The 22,484-nt window shown below is 30.7% G+C and overlaps 2 protein-coding genes across 3 annotated transcripts in view; one reads left to right on the forward strand and one right to left on the reverse strand.

Moving 5' to 3' along the window:
* On the forward strand, nucleotides 1-7,573 carry LOC141533078 (uncharacterized). 2 transcript variants are annotated; one of them, XM_074251771.1, is made up of 5 exons: nucleotides 1-21; nucleotides 5,494-5,743; nucleotides 5,813-6,035; nucleotides 6,827-7,094; nucleotides 7,246-7,308. In XM_074251771.1, exons 2-4 carry the CDS (start codon nucleotides 5,630-5,632, stop codon nucleotides 7,054-7,056), a joined length of 567 nt encoding a protein of 188 aa, XP_074107872.1. In that variant the 5' UTR covers nucleotides 1-21; nucleotides 5,494-5,629; the 3' UTR covers nucleotides 7,057-7,094; nucleotides 7,246-7,308. The 2 variants fall into 2 exon arrangements, with proteins under 2 accessions (XP_074107872.1, XP_074107864.1); XM_074251763.1 differs by lacking the exon at nucleotides 1-21 and having other exon boundaries at nucleotides 6,827-7,573.
* Hwt (SH2 domain-containing adapter heavyweight) overlaps nucleotides 1-22,484 on the reverse strand; it is a 180,250-nt gene that overhangs the window by 67,992 nt on the left and 89,774 nt on the right. The window lies entirely within an intron of this gene.

The raw sequence follows: 22,484 nt of genomic DNA on the forward strand, positions 1-22,484 counted from the left end.
CTCGGTTCTACTCGAACATTGGTAAGTAACTTTGTGACACTAAGCAAGATATCATTTCCCTGGGTTTTGATCTTCTGTCGAAATCCAGTAGGTGAACACACGCCGTGTAGGTGGGAGCGAGGAAGATACTCTCCACTTGCTCTCGGAGTAGAGTTTAGGCCCAGGGCAGACGTCTAGTCATCCGGGGAGGCGGGAAACCAGTTTGTGCAAAGTAGTTCGCGATTTGGACGCTCACAACGGGTGAGATTTTGAATGTGTGCAAAAGTTTATTCCCTTATTAAACAAAATGATTAAAAATGACTCATAATGTTGAATGCCTATGAGAGATATGATTTAAAATCATTTACATGATTTGACAAGATTTAAATGATTAGAAAATTAATTATTTTTAATCATATCAAATCATTTTGTTTAATCAGGGTTTGTAAGAGACCAGTTTTGACCGCGTTGAAAGTGCCTGCTCTGTACCGATGGACGGTATGTCGGTAAAATCATTTGAATCAAAGATTAACCGTTGTCTTGTTTTGATTTATACTTCTGTACCCCGAAGACTATTTCTTTTTGTATATTCTGTGTCTAACTTAATGACACTATTGAATAAAGTTTGTTAATTATAAATTACTCTGACTGTTTTCCATAAATTTATTCTTTTGCTATGTCTTTTGTGGTTTATTAGTATCTAAGGCTATTGTATTAGTTTATTTTTGGATACAGTACCCGTTTATAACCCTGGACTCCGGCGAGTAAATTTCGAGTCGGGGATTCAAATCAACCAGTTGATTAAAACGTGAAAAATTTCCCTTTACATACTTTTCCAAGAGAGGCTTACACACACAATCACATTTACCGATTTACAAATTTTTTTTATAAGTATAAAAAATAATCTAAAATTTTTAATTTTCCACATCCGGGTGTTAAAAATGACCTACTTAGTTTTATTATTTTGTTTTTTTATTTTTCGACTGTAATTACTTCATAAATTGATAGCGCTTAATAATAGTGCGTCGAAAGTAACCGAAATATTCTTGCAGCGGTTAATGCTATCTGAACGGTATCATTCTTGCTTCGACTGTTGTCTTAACAAAACGTTCTATTCGCAACTCGAAAATGTTCAAGTACGATTCGATAACTTCAATACTCGTGACACTGTATTGTGTTGCCCAAATATCGGTAGTTTTCGGCAGTGCTGATATTCTTAAAGGAGAATGGATTCAATTAGATGCCAAGTTGCCGGAAATTTCAAAAACCGCCCAAGAAGGTCTAAAGTTCGAAAATTCCAACAATAGCACTCACAAGTTTGCTATTGCGTCCATCATCTACGCAGCTTACCGTTTGACATCAAATTTGGAGGTTAATTACGTAGTTCTGGCAATATTTCAACAAACCGATTGTCTACGCAGCTCTGATGCTGATGACAATTTGTGTGTTCCTAACGACGAAAGTAGGAAATATTGTTGGATTTACAAAAATCAACCCGTCAATGGTACCACTCTTGTGACTATTCGTTGCTATTGATTTTATTTGATATTCATTGATACATATTGCACAATTTATGAATTATTTATACCTTCAATTGTGACAATTACTTGATTGCAAGATTACAATTCAATTTATTAATTTTTAAAAGAAAATGTATCTTACTACATTTATGCTGCAATAAATATATATTCTAACTAGAAATCTGTATAGCGTACCTTTATTTTAACCAATGATAAATCGCGGCCCATTTTTTTGTAAATTCGACTTATGACTAATTTTAAGACAGTCATATACACAGAGAAAAAGGTTCATTGGAGCCAAAAAAAATATTTTTCTTCCTAATTATTGTCTTGAGCGATAAAAAAATTTTTTTGACAAAAGAAATTTCACTTATTCCAACGAAATTAATTCTCTTGCTTTAAGAAATAAGTATCTTCATCCAAGAAAATTTACTTAAGTCAAGAAAATCTTCTTGATTTGAGAAAATTCAGTCTCTTACTCCAAAAAATTTATTTCTTGATAGAAGTAAATTTTCTTGCCTTGAGAAAATTTCTCTCTTGCTTCAAAAAATGAAACATCTCGATAGAAGTAAATTGTCATTAGTATTTTTATTGATTAACATGTTAAATAAGAAGATAAAATAATATTGAATGATATTTTTTTGTTCAATATGTATAATTAATTAAACTTTCAATCTTTTTCGACAAAATCTAATTTTTTCAAAATGTCAAAACGGTAAAATTAATAGCAATGATATTGTGATAAACTGAATTAAAATTTTTGTTTAGTAAACGGGAGACTCTGGTAAATTTCACTGGTATAAACTTTACACAGAAAAACAATTTAAGCCAAGAAAATATTTTTCTTCCAAATTATTTTCTTGAGCGAGAAAAAATTTTTTTTTGACAAGAAATTTCATTTATTCCAACAAAATTAATTCTCTTGTTTTAAAAAATACGTATCTTGATCCAAGAAAATTTATTTAAGTCAAGAAAATCTTGTTTTGAGAAAATTTTTGATCAAATGATCATATAATATTGAATCATTTTTTTTCATTCAATATGTATAATTGTACGCTAAAACAATATAAAATGGGTATCGAAAATTTAAGAAAAAACTTTTCTCAAGGTGAGAAAATTTTTTTCTCAGCTGAAGTAGGCAGCATTGTTTCCCCAAAGTATCTAAAAATCTTGATCAAATATAAAAATTTATTGTATCAAGTATTTATGATAATTTTAATTGAAAAAAAATTACTTCCACCAAGAATAGAATTTCAAGAAAAATTTGTACTTCGGCCATCACAACTTCGGTCTTCCTTCAGGCACCCGAAAATTTTCTTGAGCCAAGAATTTTGTTCTTCAGTCAAGAAATTGTTTTTTCTGTGTAGATTTTCGAGCTCGAAGTTATATTTCGAGCTTTAAGAGCTACTAATTTCTCAATAGTAAAGTGTTGAGCGTTGCAATAGAAAAATTTTGAGCATTTCGAACTTTAATATAACAGGAAGTTTTAGAGATTGTCTGCCGAGTTATATCCAGGATTTTTAATTGTTACAATAATAAACAAAATCGTAAAGTATAACTTTAATGACGATTTAGGAAAAAAGCTTCTCAGAATTTTACATTTATTTTTGCCAGAAAAATTCTTTTGTTACGCCTACAAAATCACTTTGTTACAAAGAAGTCATTATTTTTGTTTTTAGTAGATTTCATAGAAATCTAACTATTGCATTTGTCCTCATGACGCAACTTTCGAAAAATTTTGCTATTTTCTGACTTAGTTCGTCAAGCTGATTCAGAAAATACCATTAGTTCAAAAGTTTATATATATATATATATATATATATATATATATATATATATATATATATATATATATATATATATATATATACGATATAACGCGGCTTATCCGGACGATAGCGTCTCCAATTCATCATGGATCTTTTCCAAACTCAACATACTTATTTTTCAGACGAAAATTAAGGCCAAGTTCAAAGATGAGCTCAATCGGTCAAGTAGTTCAGAAATTACAGGGTTTTAAAATTTTCAAAATCATAAAAACTCATTTTCTGGCAGATTCTTTCGCGTATAACTTTTGAATGAAATAACTTATTTAATTTTTGTAAATTTTGTATTAAAGCTCATTTAATGAGCTTCAATTTCCATACCAATTCATTCTCCTCAACTCAAATTAACCTCTTCGTCTGTAGATTTTTAATGAAATTTTACTCTTGCAGTCGTTTTTATTTTTTGATTAATAAGTATAACGCGTCCAAATTTCTTAACTTCCCGCTAAGAAAATCGAAGATATTCAAAAATCGGGACGTTATTGTTCTTACCCCGTTTTTCAAAAATCGAATTTTTATCAGATCTCGACGTTTTAAGGTGTCAGGAAGCTTCCCTGACTTCTCTAGCGAGGGTGTCTGTATGGCTGTATGCATGTGTGTGTGTGTGTGTGTGTGTGTGTGTGTGTGTGTGTGTGTGTGTGTGTGTGTGTGTGTGTGTGTGTGTGTGTGTGTGTGTGTGTGTGTGTGTGTGTGTGTGTGTGTGTGTGTGTGTGTGTGTGTGTGTGGATATATGTAAACCTCTTATAACTTTTGAACGGCTGGACCGATTTGATCTCGGTTGGTGCCATTCGAAGGGGCTTGACCAAACTTAGATTTCGAATATAAATTGGACCGATTCGGACCGATAGATTTCGAGAAATCTAAAAAAAAATGAAAAATACAATTTTTTTCAAAGTGGTTTTTTTTTAATAACTCCTAAACGGCTCCATCAATCATTTCCAAAAACTAATTAGCTCTTAACATCAAAAAACTACGTTGATCGCCGTCAGTCCGGTCATAATCGGTTGATTTGTTCGTGAGTTATCGTTGACGAATGAAAACCGAAAAAAGCGTTTTTTCAGAATAACTCCGAAATTTTTAGTTTTATGAATTTGAACTTAAAAATTCATTATGGAGCTTCATAAAAAATTTTAAGTCATTATGTATAATTATTTATTAATAAATAAATAAATTGTTATTAATATATATATAATTAGAATTCGCTATTTATGAAATCTACTTCCATTTCGGCTGCCGAATGGCCTTTTTTTTTTTTTCCACTCATTAATTAACAAGTAATAGACTAAAAAATTTAATTGCTTTGTTTTTTTCATTTTAAATTAATAATAATCGAAGAAGAGCGTAGATTCCGGCAATAATAACAATCACTAAATGTTGATCGTTAATAGTTGGTAATTAAACATATGTCGTTAACCTTACAGCCAAAGCTCCCTCAAGGCTATCAATGAACTATATATTTTTTATAATTATCACAATTATAATCAGTACTCGGCGTCTATTAGTAAATCGAGGTCCGAACAAAAACAGTTTCACTGTAAAAAAATCGTGTCAAGTCCACGTTCATAAGACTATTAAGAAAAAAAAATTTTATTTCTTTACAAAAAGATATAAAATAAAAAATTAAAAAATCCAAGTAACCGATATGGTTGTATATGATTTTCGAAAATTAAAAAAAAATTTTTGTAAATTTAAAAATTAAAAGAAACAATTTTGGAACGTATTTAGTGTGCGTAGTTACGAAATATTTCACTTTTTATGAAATTCCTAAATTGTATCAACTAGGACACTTAAAAAAAATTGAAGTACACAATAACGCACACCAAGTACGTTCCAAAATTGTTTCTTTTAATTTTTAAATTTACAAAAATTTTTTTTTCTTAATAGTCTTATGAACGTGGACTTGGCACGATTTTTTTACAGTGAAACTGTTTTTGTTCGGATATAATTGTACATTCAGACTTGCGCTCGCGTGTGCCCCTTATTTCTATATAGTCGCTATAAATTTTGACAGTATTGCCCGAGTTGTTAAATGCTGTAGTGCCTGTAGCTGTAGATTATAAAATACATATTATTTACTATTATAAATACATATAAAAATAAAATAATCATTAACAGTGATTTTTAACTATTTACTGACACAAAAACTCACGTATCTCCTCTGTGATTAGACAAGTAAAGTTATTAAATGTTAGTCATCCCAGCATGGTTTTAGTGTAAACAGTGTATCTGTAACACTCTCGGCGCATGCAGACTTGATATTATTTTATTAAAGTTGTATAAGAATCTCTCAAAATTTTTTACAAAATGATTGAAAATATTATTCCGCGTTCTTCATTGTGGATAATTTTGTTATCTTTGTACTTGTGCTCATGTAGATGTCCTCTTTCCGGCGATGACAAAGAAATTGATTATCATGAGGTGAATACATAAATTATCCTGATAAATTCAAATATAAGAAATTATAACAGTGATCATTTTTATTGATAGATGGTTGGAGAATGGTATGTAGTAGCTGCTACACCTATAAGAGATAAAGTCGGAAAGTGTTTACATTTCAATGTCGTAATGAACGGAACTGAATCATTTGCGATGAATTTCACTACTAATAGTTCAATAAGCAATAGACGGCTTTTATGGAGGATTAACGGTAAACAATCAGAAAATGAAACCATTGCGACATGGCAACTCAATGGATCACCTAGAGTACTAGGTAATAGTTAAGGTTTCTATAATATTGCATGTTTTAAAAGGAAAGATAGTCAAAATAGTGGTTTTTTAACATGAACTATATAAATTCAACACAATAAGAAATTTTGTGTTTAAAATATATGTGTTGAAAAATTACTACTTTTATGGGTTAATTTAACACTTTTTTTTTATGTTAATTTTCTCAAATCAAAACAAAAAATTGTTAAACATTTAACACAAAAATTTTTGACGCAATGACGCAACAGTTTTTACTTTGTACATTTTGATAATAGATGTCAAGAATTTATTAATTAAATATTATAATATTATATAAGTATTTGTAACGATATTTTTGTAATTGAATTAATATTTATATTCGTGTAATTACACTGATAAAAATAATAACTTGACTCAAGAGAAAAAATCTTGATGCAAGAATACTATAAGTTTCTTGCATAAAAAAAAAAATTCTTTAGTCAAGAGATATTTTTGATTTAGATAAATTTTTCTTGTCTCAAGAATTTTTTCACTTGACTCAAGAAAATCATATTCTTTAAAATGGTATATACTTAGTTCAAGATTTTTTTTCTTCAATGAAGTTAACTTTTTTATCGTGGTTTTAATCATGATTTCATTTGAACGACCAAAATCATTATTACAAGTTTTATAGTCTTGAAATAAATAAAAAAGTTCGTGATTCAAGGAATTTTTCTGGGTTTAAATCAAATTCACGTGATAAAAAAATTTTTCTCTTGCATTAAGTTTATTTTTTCCTTAGCGCTTACTTAATTGTTTAAAATATTCACTTAACAGGTCCATTTTTTCACAAAACGTTGGCAGTGAATTACACACAGTTCTGCGCGATGATAGTTTGTACGGGACCTAAATCTAAAATGTACAGAACCTCATTTGGGATGATTTGGTCTCGACAAAGATATTTACCAACCAAGGAGTTAATATATCTCAAATATGAAATAGGAAAATACGTTAATAAGCAAGAAATTATTGATGTTGATAATACATGCTCAGGAATATCATTTTAGTTTATAATTACAAATAAGAATAATAAACTAAAAAAATGGTAATATACTGATATTTAACTAAATTAATTTACAGAAGAAACTAAGGGAAGGGAATCTCTTAACTAAAAAAACTAAATGAAATAAGATTTAATTTATCAATGTACTTTATGATCTTTTTATTTCATACCAAATTTAATTTTTTCCCGTTAGAGGTTTAATTTTGACAGAGGTGTTCTCAATTTCATCATTTAGAAATTTGTAATCAAATAAATTTGAAGAAGATAAAGAACGACAATAAATCACAGTGTTCTATTATTTTTCTGCCAATTATAAACTGCAGCCTGTTCCTAGTTATCCAAATAAAAGCTATAATTACAACAGTATCTAACTACGCTAGATTTTTTCATCTTTTTTTGTCAATAAATTATTGTGTACCTGACATACTACAAAAAAAAGTCTACGAATTTTCTGTACTAAGTCTGAAAAATTGTTGCAGCTGCAACTTTGCCATTAATTCATTTTTATAATAAAAAGCCTATCTAAATTCACATCTGCGTCGTACATTATATTCTTGCCGAATAAAAATTATTTTTTACAACATCATGATACAATCCTTCAGTTTTATGATCATTTTTACCATGTGCAATAATAAGACAAATTTTATTCATGTTAAATAAGTTTCTTTAAAATCATTTTTCAAAATGCGCTCAATTGACATCTATTGAGAATTAGATTTTCAAAATATTTAATCGATAAAAAGTCATTTGGAAATTTTCACCAAAAATATAAATTTTTTTACTACAAAATCCATCGAAAAACTGTTCTAGATTCAGGATGAATTTGAATAATATTATTTTTTAATAAAAAAACATCTATCTTTGCTATAAAATTTTGATTCAAAATTGTACGTAGAGTATATTGTGAAATACTTCTATGTGACCTAAATTCGTTACGTGACGCATAAAAAAAGAAAAACCATCCAACTCAACTCTTGTTTTATTTTCCGTAGTCCCATATAAAATTTAGGATAAATTTCTGGTACGTTTAAGATGGAAGTCATATTTATTTTAAAATATGACTTTCATTTAAAATTTATCATAAACCATTTATTTATTTTTTTTTTTTTTAACAAAATATGCTAACTAAAAGAAATTGATCAACAATTTTTAAAAAAAATTATTTTTACTTCATACAACATCATTATTACCACCTGAAACCTGTTAATAAAAAAAAATGTTGTTTCTACCCATAAGACAGATTTCAAGTTTTTGATTGCAACATTTTTTAAGTTGATAAATAATATTTTTTATACCTCCTCAACTAAACACAATTTCAATAAATGTACGAATTTTTTTAATTTGCTAAATGACGATGAATTGATACACATTATTTTTTATGCATCACTGTTTTTTAAATGAATTTCATCCATCAATATAATTTGAAAACCATAAAATAAATAAATTAAAAAAAAAACCATAAAAACGATGAAGAAAACTTTTGCTAAAGTATAAAATCTACAACTTAACGTCTCGAGTTCTTAAAGAAAAAAAAATTTAGACTAGTAAGCATTAAGATAGGAGTGTGTGATAATCATCGGATTCAAGTTTACAGTCTCATCTTTAGTGAATGAATCATCCGGGAAGATGAAAGAAGCACTAGGGATAAAAAAAGTTTATGTCGTTTTTAGCTTATAAAATATTCGGCGCACAACCAAGTTAGCTACTTTTCCAGTGCTTCACCACCTGTGTTCATGATAATTCTTTGTTCTTAAACCGAAATAAATGGTCTTGAAAAGTAAAGAACATGAGAACGGTTTTTTTTTGTCTTAAAAAGAAGTTAATCTATTTGTATTTCTTAATGAACAGAAAAAAGTTTATTTTTTATTTTTTATTTTCTGTTTTAATACATGTAGGAGCTTGCTCGTGAATTATTTAGTAAACACGTACGTAACTTGACTGATTAATTGAATGTAATTAATTAAACTAGCTGGCGTAATATTACATGACGCTTGTGTGGAAACCAAGTGCACCACGTGCTTCCAATATGTTCGTTGCTGGTTAATATCTATCGATCGTTCATTGTAAAAACAACACCCGCTATACCCAAACTTTCACCTTTACCACAGGGCTATTCAGAATTTACAGTTTACAATTGAAAATTTGAAAACAAGAATATACATTTTTTTTTCTTTTCAATAACACCTAAATGAAAATCCATAATTTTTGGTACGGGACCATGAGTTCGGTCAACAATGCCCTCCACAAGTAATAAATATCAAACAGACATCTAATGGGACGGTCGATGCCGGAGTTCAATGATATTGTTTACGGCCTGGACGTAGCGTAGAGGAACGCGATATAATGGAAATTCCGGTTTCCCTGTGACTATTTATGGTACCGTGTCACGTGGACCCTGAAAGTGAAAATGTATGGGATGCAGCAACTCGCGTTGTATCGGCCAGTGTATCAGAAGCCACAAGGATATCCCCTAGGGCCACCTATTACGGAACCCTAACGTCCTGTACTCACGTGTCTTCTGTCCAAACACAAAATCTTGGTTTATATCCAAACGAAAAATCCACTCGAGAGTAATGAAATGATAGCCTTTCATCATATCAACCATTGTCGATAAATAACAGCGAATCGAGTTGTACTGAACGACATACGGTAGAAAGTATGAAGAGATGAAGAAAAGAGAAGCAGTAGGATGATCATCAGTATGATGATAATGACGATGATCAGCAGCATCATCATCATCATTATCATCGCTGTGACTAATTGTGATAATGATTATCCTGCTAATCATCAACATTATATTACTGATTACATATCATCATCATGTTAATCATTATCATTATCATCATTCTAATAATCATGGCCATCAAATCGATGAACGTCATCATTCATCATCGTGTTAATCATAATCATGGTCATCTTTCTGATCACCGTCCCTATAATCATGATGATGATGATGATGATGATGATTATCATCATCTTAATTCTGTACTTTGCAAAGTTCCAGAATTTAAATCCCGTTATAACTATCGATTGATGCAAAAAGTGAAATTAATTTAAAAAAATAGGTTTAGTAAACTACTGAGCCAATGGGATAGCTTTTTTTTATTTGAAGAAGAGCCCTTGAAGCAACCCACCACACAAGTAATCCCGTCAAAGAAAAGAGGGCTCTCAGGATGTTACAGATTTATGCCGCTGGTGTTGTATATACTTGATTCTATGTGATACATGAACCTTCACTATTTGCAAACCCTCTTGGAAAGTTACAGACAACATGACTCAGCGGCAGTGTAGAGTCCCGTGAAGCTTTTAAGGATTAACACTAGATTACTTTATTTTACTACTGCGACAATAATTTTTACAATCATTATATGAATAAAACATTGAATATGATCTGAAGTGTTAAGAATTAATCACAATAATTGAGGTATAATCTAAATATTTCTTTTTCTTTGTTTTAAAAATTGGTTGCGTTACCCAACACATTTTATATTTAATGATTTTCATGTCATATATTGTTAGTATCATTATTCCCCTTAGTATCATTATACCCTCTCTCTGCGTATATTTACTGCGACGGAAAATTGATAATTATTTTACCTTGCATGAAATGCGGTTTATTTACCAATCGATCGGTTGTTGCTATGAATTAAAGTGAATTATAGGAATGCGGTTATTCTGTGAACTGCAAATTGTGAACTAAATCGCAAGTGTGTTTCAGTGATAAGAGTTATCTCATAATAACATGTTATTGATAAAACTATAACTTTGTGCTGTTTGAGCATTTTTTCGCATTTTGAAAGTTGAATTTTTTTCCAAGGTTATATCCCCTGCCAGTGAATTTGCATGTATTTTGCAGATTGATCAGACAGTATGCGCATGAAAGACTCGCGAAGAGAGGAATTCAATAAAAGCTAAGATAGAACCTTGTCTTGGAGATCATTGGGGCGGCAGAAGAAGATAGGAAAGCAAATATTTACAATTCCTGCTCGAACATATTTTTAATCTATGAAAATATTAATCGCTTTGTCCGCATCTTATTTATCAAGATGTCTTTGTTATCGATAGTTCATTGATTCGTATGATGACATTAATTAAAACGTTCTATATTTATTCATGAACGAATATATTCCTTGCGTAAAGAAATTTTTTGATATGATCTGACATGGACATATCTGACTTGATGATATAAATTGTCTTGATTAGTCTTGACACGAAGATAAGCCTATACCGGGTCTGATTTGGTTTTATATTCCTATAAATAATTTTGCGACCCAATCTAGTGTCGAAAATCTCCGACAGGTGGCGCATAATCTCTAAATCTTTTCCTTACAAGACAGTTAAGTTCTAAAATATAAATCATTTTTTAACTCTTCTGAGAGAGTCACTGGGCATAGATTTATAGTTTAATCCACTACTAAGTTACTTTTTGTTGAATAAATCGTGTTAACTGATGTACACTTTTCTATAAGAAATAAAAAGCTATCAAAAATTTTTTCACAGGTTTAATTTACTGACATTTCAACTGACAAGAAAGCAAACTTTGATGTGCACTTTAGATTTATGATGGTTGACGGTTATGAACGTAGACTCACCAGAAAAAATTCTGATTGGTATATCAGAATACATTAAAGTTTGATTACCACACAAATTTTGAGAGAACAAGGTTTCCATAAATACTGGCCGCTGTGTAGAGCTTTTAGGTATGGTTTCCATTCCCTTTTTCTATAATGGTATTCTCGTAACTCGATCCTGATTTCATTAAACTCTCTTGTCCATTTGGATTCGTATCAGAGGGTTACATGATATGAGATAGCCTTAACGCTGCAGAGGAATGTCACATGGGGTGGATGAAAAATCAAGAGGGACAAACGGTCGATGCATATTATTGTCATTATGAATTAAAACATTAAAACTGTATACTATTAATTAATAACAATTTTACTTTCACATTAGAGTTTATATTTCAAGCATCAATGCAATTGGAAGCTTGAATGAATACTTATTAGTTTTTTTATAAAAAACTTTTGAACGAGCATAACCACAGTTAGGAAGATTGCAAGAACCGACGATTACAAAATTTATAATTTGATGACAAGAATAAAATGTGATATGATACTCATGTTGGCTACCTAATAAGCCCTTTGGCTAGTTGGGTACATAAAGACCAAATACTTCTGACGTTAGGTCTTATCTCTGGCTTATAACAAGGCTGACTTAAACTAGATAAGGGTCGGAAATAAAATAGATGTGAATGGAAAAGAGACATTTCGTTAGAATTCTTTGAAATAACCCAAAGTGATGTTGTCATGACCAGACGATATGATACCGGGAGCTAATAAGGGATTAAGTAGATTGCACACCTCCTAAGAGCTTATCAATCATTTCTGATGTCATAATTTAAATCATATATATTAAAAAATACATATTATTATATGGATAACACTTCAAGATAATTTTTGCGTGATATAGAAATTAATTTCCGAAATTAGTAAGAAATTATTTGCATCACTCGAATGGTACAGAAGATTTCATACTAACTTTACCATCTCTCTATACCTCTGCGTGTAAATGATGCAATTTCGAAAATTAATTACTCAAAAATTTTGCGGTCAATTGATCCGAAATTTTGGTAGTGATTTATTCATATATTTATCTTTCAATAAAAAAATTTCATAATTTTCTGTTAATATGTCTATCACGCAACAAGTACCTTAATTAAGATAGGCTTTGTGATCTCTTGTGACTTTTACTGTAGCCAAAATAATATTGTTTGTGTTAAGTGTAAGCTGAAAAAAAACTCTGGCCAAAAACGAACTCTAATAAGTGTTGAATGAAAAATAATCCGTTGAAATAAACTCTTATTCGAAAATTGATGTAAAAAATTGAACTGAATTTTTAAAATGATAATTGTCAAATATGAAGTAGATACTATGTTACTAAGAAATATATATCTTTGGATTCTTCTTCTACATAAATATTTGATTACACTCAAAACTTGAGCTATTGATTTATATTTTAGAATTATTTCTATTAAAAAGCACTAAAAGTTAAATTATAGCGTTGTAATGGAAATAAAGAAAGACTCTCGGGATTTGAGAAGAATAACGACGAAGGGTAAAAGTGAAAGTGAGAAGTATTAAGAACCCGAAAAGAAAAAGAACACTGGAACAGAAGAATGAAAGGTAACAAAGGGAGAATGAATAAAGATGAAGAAGGAGAGGTTAAAAAAAAATCGCCAATTCAACGAATGTACATTTTAAGAGGCGGAAAATAGTGCTTACGGAGTTGCTATTTTGCTTTGTTGCTCTTTTAAGCTTATTCTATCCGTTATATTATATTACACCAAGACTTTAAATTAATAAATCTTAAGTCTTAATTTTGAGTAAGTATTACTTTGCATGTAAAGATTAAGAATTTAAATGATCCTTTAATAATTATGAAATAATTATAAAAGAGTCTCAAAAAATAGGTTAATCTTTGATAACGCCCGAGATTCATATCCTCTCAGTAGATCACGTAAGCCTGCTTTGTACTTAAAAACTTACGAAGATTATTTCTTGCAAATAAAAATAATATTAGTCACCCATGTCTTTATCTCAATCACACATTTATAAGTTAAGTTAAATAGTGAAACAGTACATAGTAAATAAAAGAAAGAAAAAATCAAATAAGAACGCTGTTGAGAGAGCTTATCAGTCTATACACGCAACGTAAAAAAACAGGATCCAATGCAAATTTATCCTGACGACCTCGAGGGATAGTAAACAGAATGAATGAGATAGTGTTCGGAAGAAAGCAAAAGTGGAAGCAAATACAACAAAGACAAATGGCAGGTTGTTAGATAAAAGCATTCAACCGAAATTATATTTCAGGCAAGATCCTGGCTCGCCGGTAAGCTCAGAAATAAAATCAGCCTCACGATATACGTTTACAGCACGCACAAATGAATAAGGATCATTATTTGATGTTTGAATGAAACGTTAAGAGCGACAATGTAACTTACGCATTAATAAAAATAAAAAACGATTGTGCTTAATATTTTGAAAAAACGTGTTATATGATTGCCTGGATCTAAACAGGGGTTTATAAAAACAGATACAAATTGGTGATAGTTTTAGTAGTTCTTTGTTTTTCCTAGTTCTTATAAGTAATGTTACTCCATCTCACAGGATTTTATTCCCTCGGTCTAAATGGATAAGTCGTAACTTATCTTGCCTTGACCTTTGTCCATCAACATTTATTCAGTGAACTTAAGATCAAACAATTGTGTAAACTAAAACTATTTTTCGTAGCAAATATACGGTCGTTTATCACTTACATTTGTGGATGAGAAGTAAGGGAACATTTATAGACAAACCTTTTCATTTTTAAATGTTTCAATAATTTTTTTTTTTTTTTTTTTTTTTTTCCTGAGAAACTAACTATATAATCTTGAAAATTTTTTTAATCACTGTACAAATTGACATTTTTTATTGTACAATAATTAAAATGTGTAATGTAATTCATTTATTTGATAAAACACCGTATTGTTACTATATAGTCGGCCGGAAAATTATATTTGTGGAATTATTGCTAATTCTACAAAGCTCATTGATTGAACTCAAAGTTTTCAATTCAATTAACAGTTTATAAAAAATCAATTAAATAGATAATATTAACAGAGTTATTTTAAACAAATTACCGTTTGGGGCATGCATGTTGATTGATTTGAAATTTTATTATTGATTTCAAAACATTCGAAAAATTAAACATGCAAATCACAGATAAAAAATTAACTTTGAAATTTTATTCTCTGGAATTGATTCGTTGTTAGTGTATGCAAGAAAAGTAGGTATGGGACTGTCCGAAGCTTACTTAGAATAAAATTCATCTAAATTTATGTTTAATTAATTAATTTATTTAACATAACATAAACTTCGAACTTAAAATGAAAAATTAGGTTTATTGTTAGAAAAATACAACACAAAAAAAAAATTCAAATGAATACGCAGAATCGTAAAATTGACGGTAAAAAGGGAAACGAGGTTATAAACCTGGGTCCTTTCTCATGCAAATAATCCTGGTGACAACCAACAATGCCGGAGGACCCTCTGTACTCAGCGACGGGTTATCAACAGTTATCGTAAAACGGTACCTTAATTAGCCGCGACTTTATCATCTCCTTCCACTCGAGCATTTATACTGACTGTAAAATTAAAATATTCATATATATACATATATAAATTGAGCATTGAGAATGACTGTATGCGTAAAAACGTTTAAAAGACCGACGGTTTAACTAACGATCCACATGAATTAGCTAAAAAGTCCTAACTCACAGCATTGTCAATTTGTCTCCCATTTAATTTGGAGCTTTTTTATTCCTCTTTTTTTCAGTAGCATCGGGTAAGAGAAATTACCGAATTCCGGGGCAGACGAATTATTTCGTCGCATTGTTGCCCTTTTTTTGGACGAACACGAACCACATTCCAGACTTGCCACACCCCAACTAACATTTCTTTCGCTCCAAGAATTCACAATTTATATGCCGTTGTTATCATATTTTCAGTGTTTTATTCCAGTTGAAATAATTTCAGAATTGAAATTCAAAGTAGTTAATTGCTTTGCATTTTTATCCTCATATTTTTTCTGTAAAAGAGAGACAAAATATACAATTCTTCCTGCATCAACAAATTATTAAAATAACGGAAACAATAAACACTGGAGAGCTATTATTTCTATTGGGAAAAAGCACAAACTAAGATAGATGCCCCTCTCAGGTCATTCCGTCTTTCACGCGAGCAACCCAGGACACAAATCCACTCCGACCATCCTCGGGTCAGAAGATATATTCTTCAATTGAACACCCGGAAAAAAATCACAGGGATACCTAAGAGCTGAGAATTAAAGATTGAACAATCTCTTTCTAAAGTAAAAGAAAACAAAAGAAACAGGAGGGCGGGATCAATGACTATCAACTATAAAGAATTATTGCACGAAAGAAGACTACTTGATTCAAAATAAATTTTTTTTTTTTTTTAGAAATTTTAATTCTGTTCTGAGATATTCAGTTAAAATTAATTCGAGAACGTTACTAGTAAGCAATAATATAATTCATTAATTTGAAAACTATTTATTTATTTATTTATTAGTTATAAGATTACTAATTATTTTCTAATTTTATTAAATACTAGCTTTTACCCAATAGAACTGAATTAATGTGATTCTAATTTTTTGACAAACAATTTTTTTATCTTTTGTAAAAAATTAAATTTTTGTTTTTTAATAAAAAGTATCTGATGTTACTTCTCATATCTCCAATCCAAGCATTTATCTTAAGTCAAGTAGTTTTTTTATTCAGCGTGATTCTTTCCAAATATCACCCAAATCATGGTAATAAAAGATGAAAGCCAGTGCGTTTAATGATTAAACGAAATAATAATTATTTTAAGATCAAAAAGTGTGTTCTAAGTAAATAAAAACTATTAGAACAAAATTACTTCTATAAAATCATATTTTATCCCCGTCTTGTGATAATAATGATTGTTATGATAGCTATTACCATTATTGTTATAATTATGATGAAAATCATAATCCTAAAGGAAATAATAAGACTCAAGCAATCCGAAAGCAGAAATTTCTTCTCCGTCTTATCAAAAGAACAAAATGGAAAGGAGAAAGAAAAAAAATTGCCTTTTCAGAAGTGGTCATGTCCAGGGTCCCTTCTTAACAATACGCACTGGATCTGAAAAGAGAATCTGAAAGATAAAAGCCTAACAGAAAGTAAAGCGAGGGAAAAGGAAAAGACCAGGATGAGGCCTTCACGTAAAACCCGTAGACCCGAAGACATAATTGGCCGCAGAATTAGCGAAGGGGTTTCTGCACTCTCTTTCGTGCGGTGGACCACCAAAGGGCGGATCTTATCATTGCTGTTGCTATTAGAAATTTAGAAAACGAACGAATGGACACGGACACGCACTAGCTAAATGTTTTACTTAATTATCCGGGAATAAGAGATTGGATTTGACTTCTAGGTAAGGGTTTTCTAGAAAGGGGTTTTAAAAGTGGAAGAGAATCCTGGTCTTGTGCACTAGAACGAAACAGGATTAATTAGCTCATTACTTCTGACCATCCAATTTAATGTTCATTTCTTAACTTTACCACCTGTAGATGTCTCCAGTATTGAGTCGAGGAAGAGTACTTCCGTCCTGGGGGATAAGTGGGAGATCTGCAAAGTGCTTTTGACGGGATTAATGGAGTGAGAAGCTAAAGTTTAAGTGAGTAAAAAGTCTGTCGTCGCAATTATGGATTCTGCAAAAACGATTGCCGATCAGGAATCATTTCATTATAAAAATGTGAAGTAAAAAATAGGAAGATTTTAGAGAGCCAGGAGCCAGAAGGGTGGAAACCTTTAACAAATATCTTGAAATTGTTCGTAAATATCGTTGATATTGGATCTACGGCTGAGCTCCCTCAGAGGGTGTATTTCTCAAGAGTCAAGGGAAAATTCAGTCCGATTTTAAGATCCTTCGTACTAAGCAAATACAAGCAAAATTACATATTTTTTTCATCATTTTTATACTTTTGACGTATCGTTATTATTTATCTTGATGAGTTCATTGAAAAGGAATGAAAATTTAATACATCCGAAAATGCATAACTTAAACGAGAGGAAAAATTTTAGACTACTTTGTTTTAGAAATTTGTTTACAATTATTAAAACGTAAGAATGTGTGTGATTTATTAATACCATGAGAACAGTTTAAAAATATGATCAAATGAATATTTGACCATTTATTTGTGTACATTTTCGAAGTCACAATGTTCATCAAAAGTCAATAGGAGATCAAGAGGAATTCCGGATAAAATCATCGAAAATGATCAACTTTAGAAAATTAATAAAGTGATAATATGTTTCGCGAAATCATGATATGTTAATTAATTCATTGCAGACGTCTCAAGGTTCCTCGCAAAAATCTGGAAAAATCTCGGTGGAAACTCTGAGGGATAGCTAGTCTAGCTTTCGGTGTCAATTTATGTATTTATGGAGAGAAACTATCTGCTAAATATCAAAATAATTTGTTAAAAACTTTTTAAGCCTAAATTTACCTAAATTCAAAAAAAGTCCTATCAAGGAAACCATTTAAAAAAAATCTGTAACTGCATTATAATTACATACATAATTTGTAATATAAGTACAAATTGAAGTTTTAAAAATTTATTTTCGAACAGGTTTAAGAACAGTTTATGATATTAAAAAAATTGAATTTTTCAAGTCGTCTAAACCAATTTTTTCTCTTAAGCAGCCATTTCATAATAGAAATTAAACAGAATAGGATGAAAAACTTTGCTATTAAAAATGTAGAAAAATACATTAAGCGATAATAGAATTGGACACAAATTTACAATGATTTTTTTCATCAATCCGTCAATCAACATTTTTGACTCGAGAGTTAACAGAAAAGACACAAGACTTACAGGTTTTAAGTGAGGGTATGACAGTATAAGACAGTATAGTAATGAACCCAATGATGAAAAGAAGCATGTGCTAGTTGATGTTGAGTTGAAAGATGATTAGTCGACGTCAACAGACTCATACTATCAAAATGACTTGGCAACCCTTGTGTATATATACTCGCTTCAGTGGTTGACTCTGTCATGGCCGTCTGTTTGACCAAACAGAGGAATCAGCTCAAGCCCCACAGAAACACAGTATACTATACCTAGTCCCTCGCGAACTCGGTATTTTGCGATATACGAGGGTTGAGCTCGTCCAGACAGCTCCAGCAAATCACTAATGAACCACACCATCACGGTGTACGTCTCTTTCACATCCCCGTGGTTTAGTATTTACATTGATGTGCATTTTAACAACAAAATTACATTCTTTCCCTGTTCTCCGAACAATCAGAATATATCAGAATTTGAATTTAATAAACTGATATTTATTTATTTCTGTTTGCTCAGATTTGTTTCAATTGTTTCCAATTAGCTCATTAGATTACTCACTCTGGATGTATCTGAAATATGACATCATTTAGTTTAGCTTTAACTTATCCTCTGTGCACTTTACGCAAATATTCGCTGTCAGTTCAACATTCTAAGACATCAGCAAATTTAATCGTGTGATTGTGTTATCTAGATATAATTTTGTGGTTCTGCTGCAATTTTCAACACTCTACTGGTTTCTAAAGAAATTTAACCCTGTTATCATACCCCAGAAAAAGGTATACAAATCACATTTAATTGATGAGTTCCACAATGTCCATCTGAATATACGATCTAATTTAATTGAATGTTTCACTTTTATCTCATTTGTCTGGTAAATTACACTCTATTCAAACAATTTGGAAAATAGTGAGATGTTTCTTGTGTTCTATTGTTTAAAATGAACAATTTCAAACTTCATATCACATGGAACAAAAAAAAAGGTTTTCAAAATAAAAGAAAATTGGAAGAAATCAGTTAAATCGATATAAACAGACGACAAAAGAGGAATTTACAATGCAAATGTAAGTTGTCACAGTAATATGAAAACCAGTTGTTTGTCTCTTTATTTTCTATTCTTTGAATCACTTTGATGTACTCAAAAATATGTTACACATAAATAAATTCCCTTCTACTAACAGATTGACACTATTTTGATAGTATAATGGAAATTTCATGAATGAATAGTAAATTTTCTTCTAAAATATTTGTAAATTTATAGTAATAAAAGTATAGTCCAGCTTTACAATTTTTTTCCGTGTATTGAAGATATACTATTTTATTTAGTTCTTTTAACTAGGGCACCTGATGTTATGTGTATACATAAATTTTACATCCTTAGAAATTTGTAAAAATTATTTGGATAACCTGTAAAACTTACGTAAATAAATAACATCAGCAATCGAAAGAAATGTTGTATAAATTATAGTACAAATGCCCGCAAACATTCAAACTACTAATTTGTACGAAAGGTGCACGGCTATGACAATACTATCAACCATCAAGATTACTTGATAAGGATAGTCATCGAAAATACATTCATGTCAGTAAAGTACTTGTTTTGCTCAGAGCTAACAGTAGCGATTATCATGACTGAGAAATATAGTTCATATATTTCATATACGGGATTACTTATCGTTATCAAATTATCATAATTAATGAAAACATTTAAATGGAACATATATTATATGTTATTCGTGATTATTAGCACTCTGTATGAGTGACAAATTTACCATAAATTCAGGAAACCATTTAAAATGAGCTAGTTATAAATAATTATACTGCGAACTCATTTCTCCTTCTGAACAATCATTTATCACGACTTATGCATGATTAAGTGTGACGCACAGCTAATCTGTTGCTTGATTAATTATCACCATTTATCATAAATAAAATAACTCACTGACGAAGTTATATGGATAGCAATAACAAAATAATGAACTATGGAATCCAGGAGTGATATGAATGAAGGAAACCATGTATCTGCACATCTCATATTTAAGCAAACCCACAAGTATCTGTGACCACAGTGGTGTGATGGAAACTAGCAGTAGTTGCATCGTGAACCACCGCGACCGAGGGATTACGTACAATCACCCCTTGAAGACCAACAGTTTCTGTCTAGTTGATATACATCATCCCCAGCAACTCGTGTGAACAGCAATCATTTGCATATCTGGCGTTTTGGACCTCTGCGTTCCATGAATTGCCGCCGAATTCTGTTAACGTTGTCCATGAATATCGATTATGAGGGGGACTAGAGTTTTTGCTTGGTATCGATTCTTGAGTTCGAAAGCTACTGTACAGAACAAAACAGAGTTAATTCTACAATTAAGGATTAAAAAATTGACCCATTTTTATTAAAAAGTTTTTTTATATTTTTGATTTGATGGACACTGTCATTTGATGAACAAGATGAAATGAATTAACAAAATAATCGATCTATCATCAAAAAGCTGTGTATGAATAAATCCAAACTGTCGATGACACAAAAAAAAAAAAAAAAAAAAAAATGAACAACATGATAAATGAAAAAGAAAAATATTCAAAAATGGACATTCGAATCTGTCACCCACAATAACGATGAGTGCCACTGAATATTTGGCTCTTATTCCTGTTTTGCACATTTTTATATCACACATAGGTGTAATTGATTTTTTTTATTTCGCCGATTTTTTACAGTTACATGCCGAAAAGTTTTCATGATAGTTGAAGCGTATATCAATAACCCATGAACAGGAACACCCGCGGTGATTGAGATTAGTGAGCCATAAGGTGCTCTAGACATCGGGCTATTGCACATATACTCCATCGGCTTTTAACCACCAACAGAACAGAGACCAAAAAGGTACATACAGAGGACGGAAAGAAGGGCGAAGCATTTACTCAGTGACTGCACGCTGAGAAGAATATGAGCCACGCTCGATAAATGCGAGTCATTTCACGAAATTATAATCTTCTCGAGGGTGAGTCAGAGATGATACACGTTTTGACCGCAGGATTGCTGGACTCTCTATTCCAGCGATGGTATGTTATAAAAATGAATTATTATATGGTCATGGTTATCTTATGACCGGGCTTATATTATGATTAGCTTTTTTTCGTGGAAACAAATTGTGATATGAATAAAATCTGAAGAATTTGGAAGATAATATTTTATTGAATTTCACCTCAAGTGTTATGAATAAATTATAAAAATGAAATATTCATTAATACCTTGATTCATTTAGAATTTTTTATTCGACCTGATCAAAAGAACTAACGTTTAAATATTTTATCAGCTTAACTCATGAAATCAAATTTAAAGTTCATTAACGCTAAGTAATCTTTGAAAAAAAAAAAAAAAAAAAAAAATGCATTTATTGCTTCATTTAAAATGTCTAAACATCAGTAGAGCTCGTTTCAACGCTTTACTTGTACTGACATGTACAGAATTTTCATTTTCTAAAAGCTTAATCGAAAATAAGATGACTACAGATTTGATCAGACTCAAAGGTCATCAAACGCGAGATTTACTCTTTCAATGAGAGCCTAACTGAGCTTAGATTTGAAAAGAAAACTTATCTTGCTAAAAACGTGCGAATGAATTGTCCTTAGGAAACTCCATTTCGCAAGGATGGCAGCGAAGAACAGACGTAAAACGCAAGCACGACATGACGCCTCGTCAGATTCATTGCTGGGTTTAGCATCATTTTTAATGAAAAAATGTTTCCCTCATACTCTGTGTCAATCACATATAGAAAGATCATTCCAGAAAGCCGGTTCTTTATGTAAAAGTGTGAACTTTTTTTTCTCTGTCATATCATTTATGCTGCAAAAGGATTTTGATCGAGTCCTGATGCTTTTACAAGAATATCACACTTTTTCTTTTTTATTTTCGTTATTCGAGACGATGAAACCCTCACTCAAGATTTTCAGTCAAAAGAGAACCAAGGCGCTAAATTGAAGCGTTATTACGTTCGTCTT

This window comes from Cotesia typhae, unplaced genomic scaffold (genome assembly GCF_013202065.1).
Source record: "Cotesia typhae breed Kobodo isofemale line unplaced genomic scaffold, CoteBio_Ctyphae contig_122, whole genome shotgun sequence".
Taxonomy (NCBI): Eukaryota; Metazoa; Arthropoda; class Insecta; order Hymenoptera; family Braconidae; genus Cotesia; species Cotesia typhae.

Bases quoted from the DNA above. Each gene is read 5' to 3' on its own strand.
- LOC141533078 (XM_074251771.1), top strand. From the start codon at position 5,630: ATGATTGAAAATATTATTCCGCGTTCTTCATTGTGGATAATTTTGTTA. The intron at 5,744-5,812 runs GTGAATACATAA...TTTTATTGATAG, and splicing joins AAGAAATTGATTATCATGAG to ATGGTTGGAGAATGGTATGT. The intron at 6,036-6,826 runs GTAATAGTTAAG...TTCACTTAACAG, and splicing joins TGGATCACCTAGAGTACTAG to GTCCATTTTTTCACAAAACG.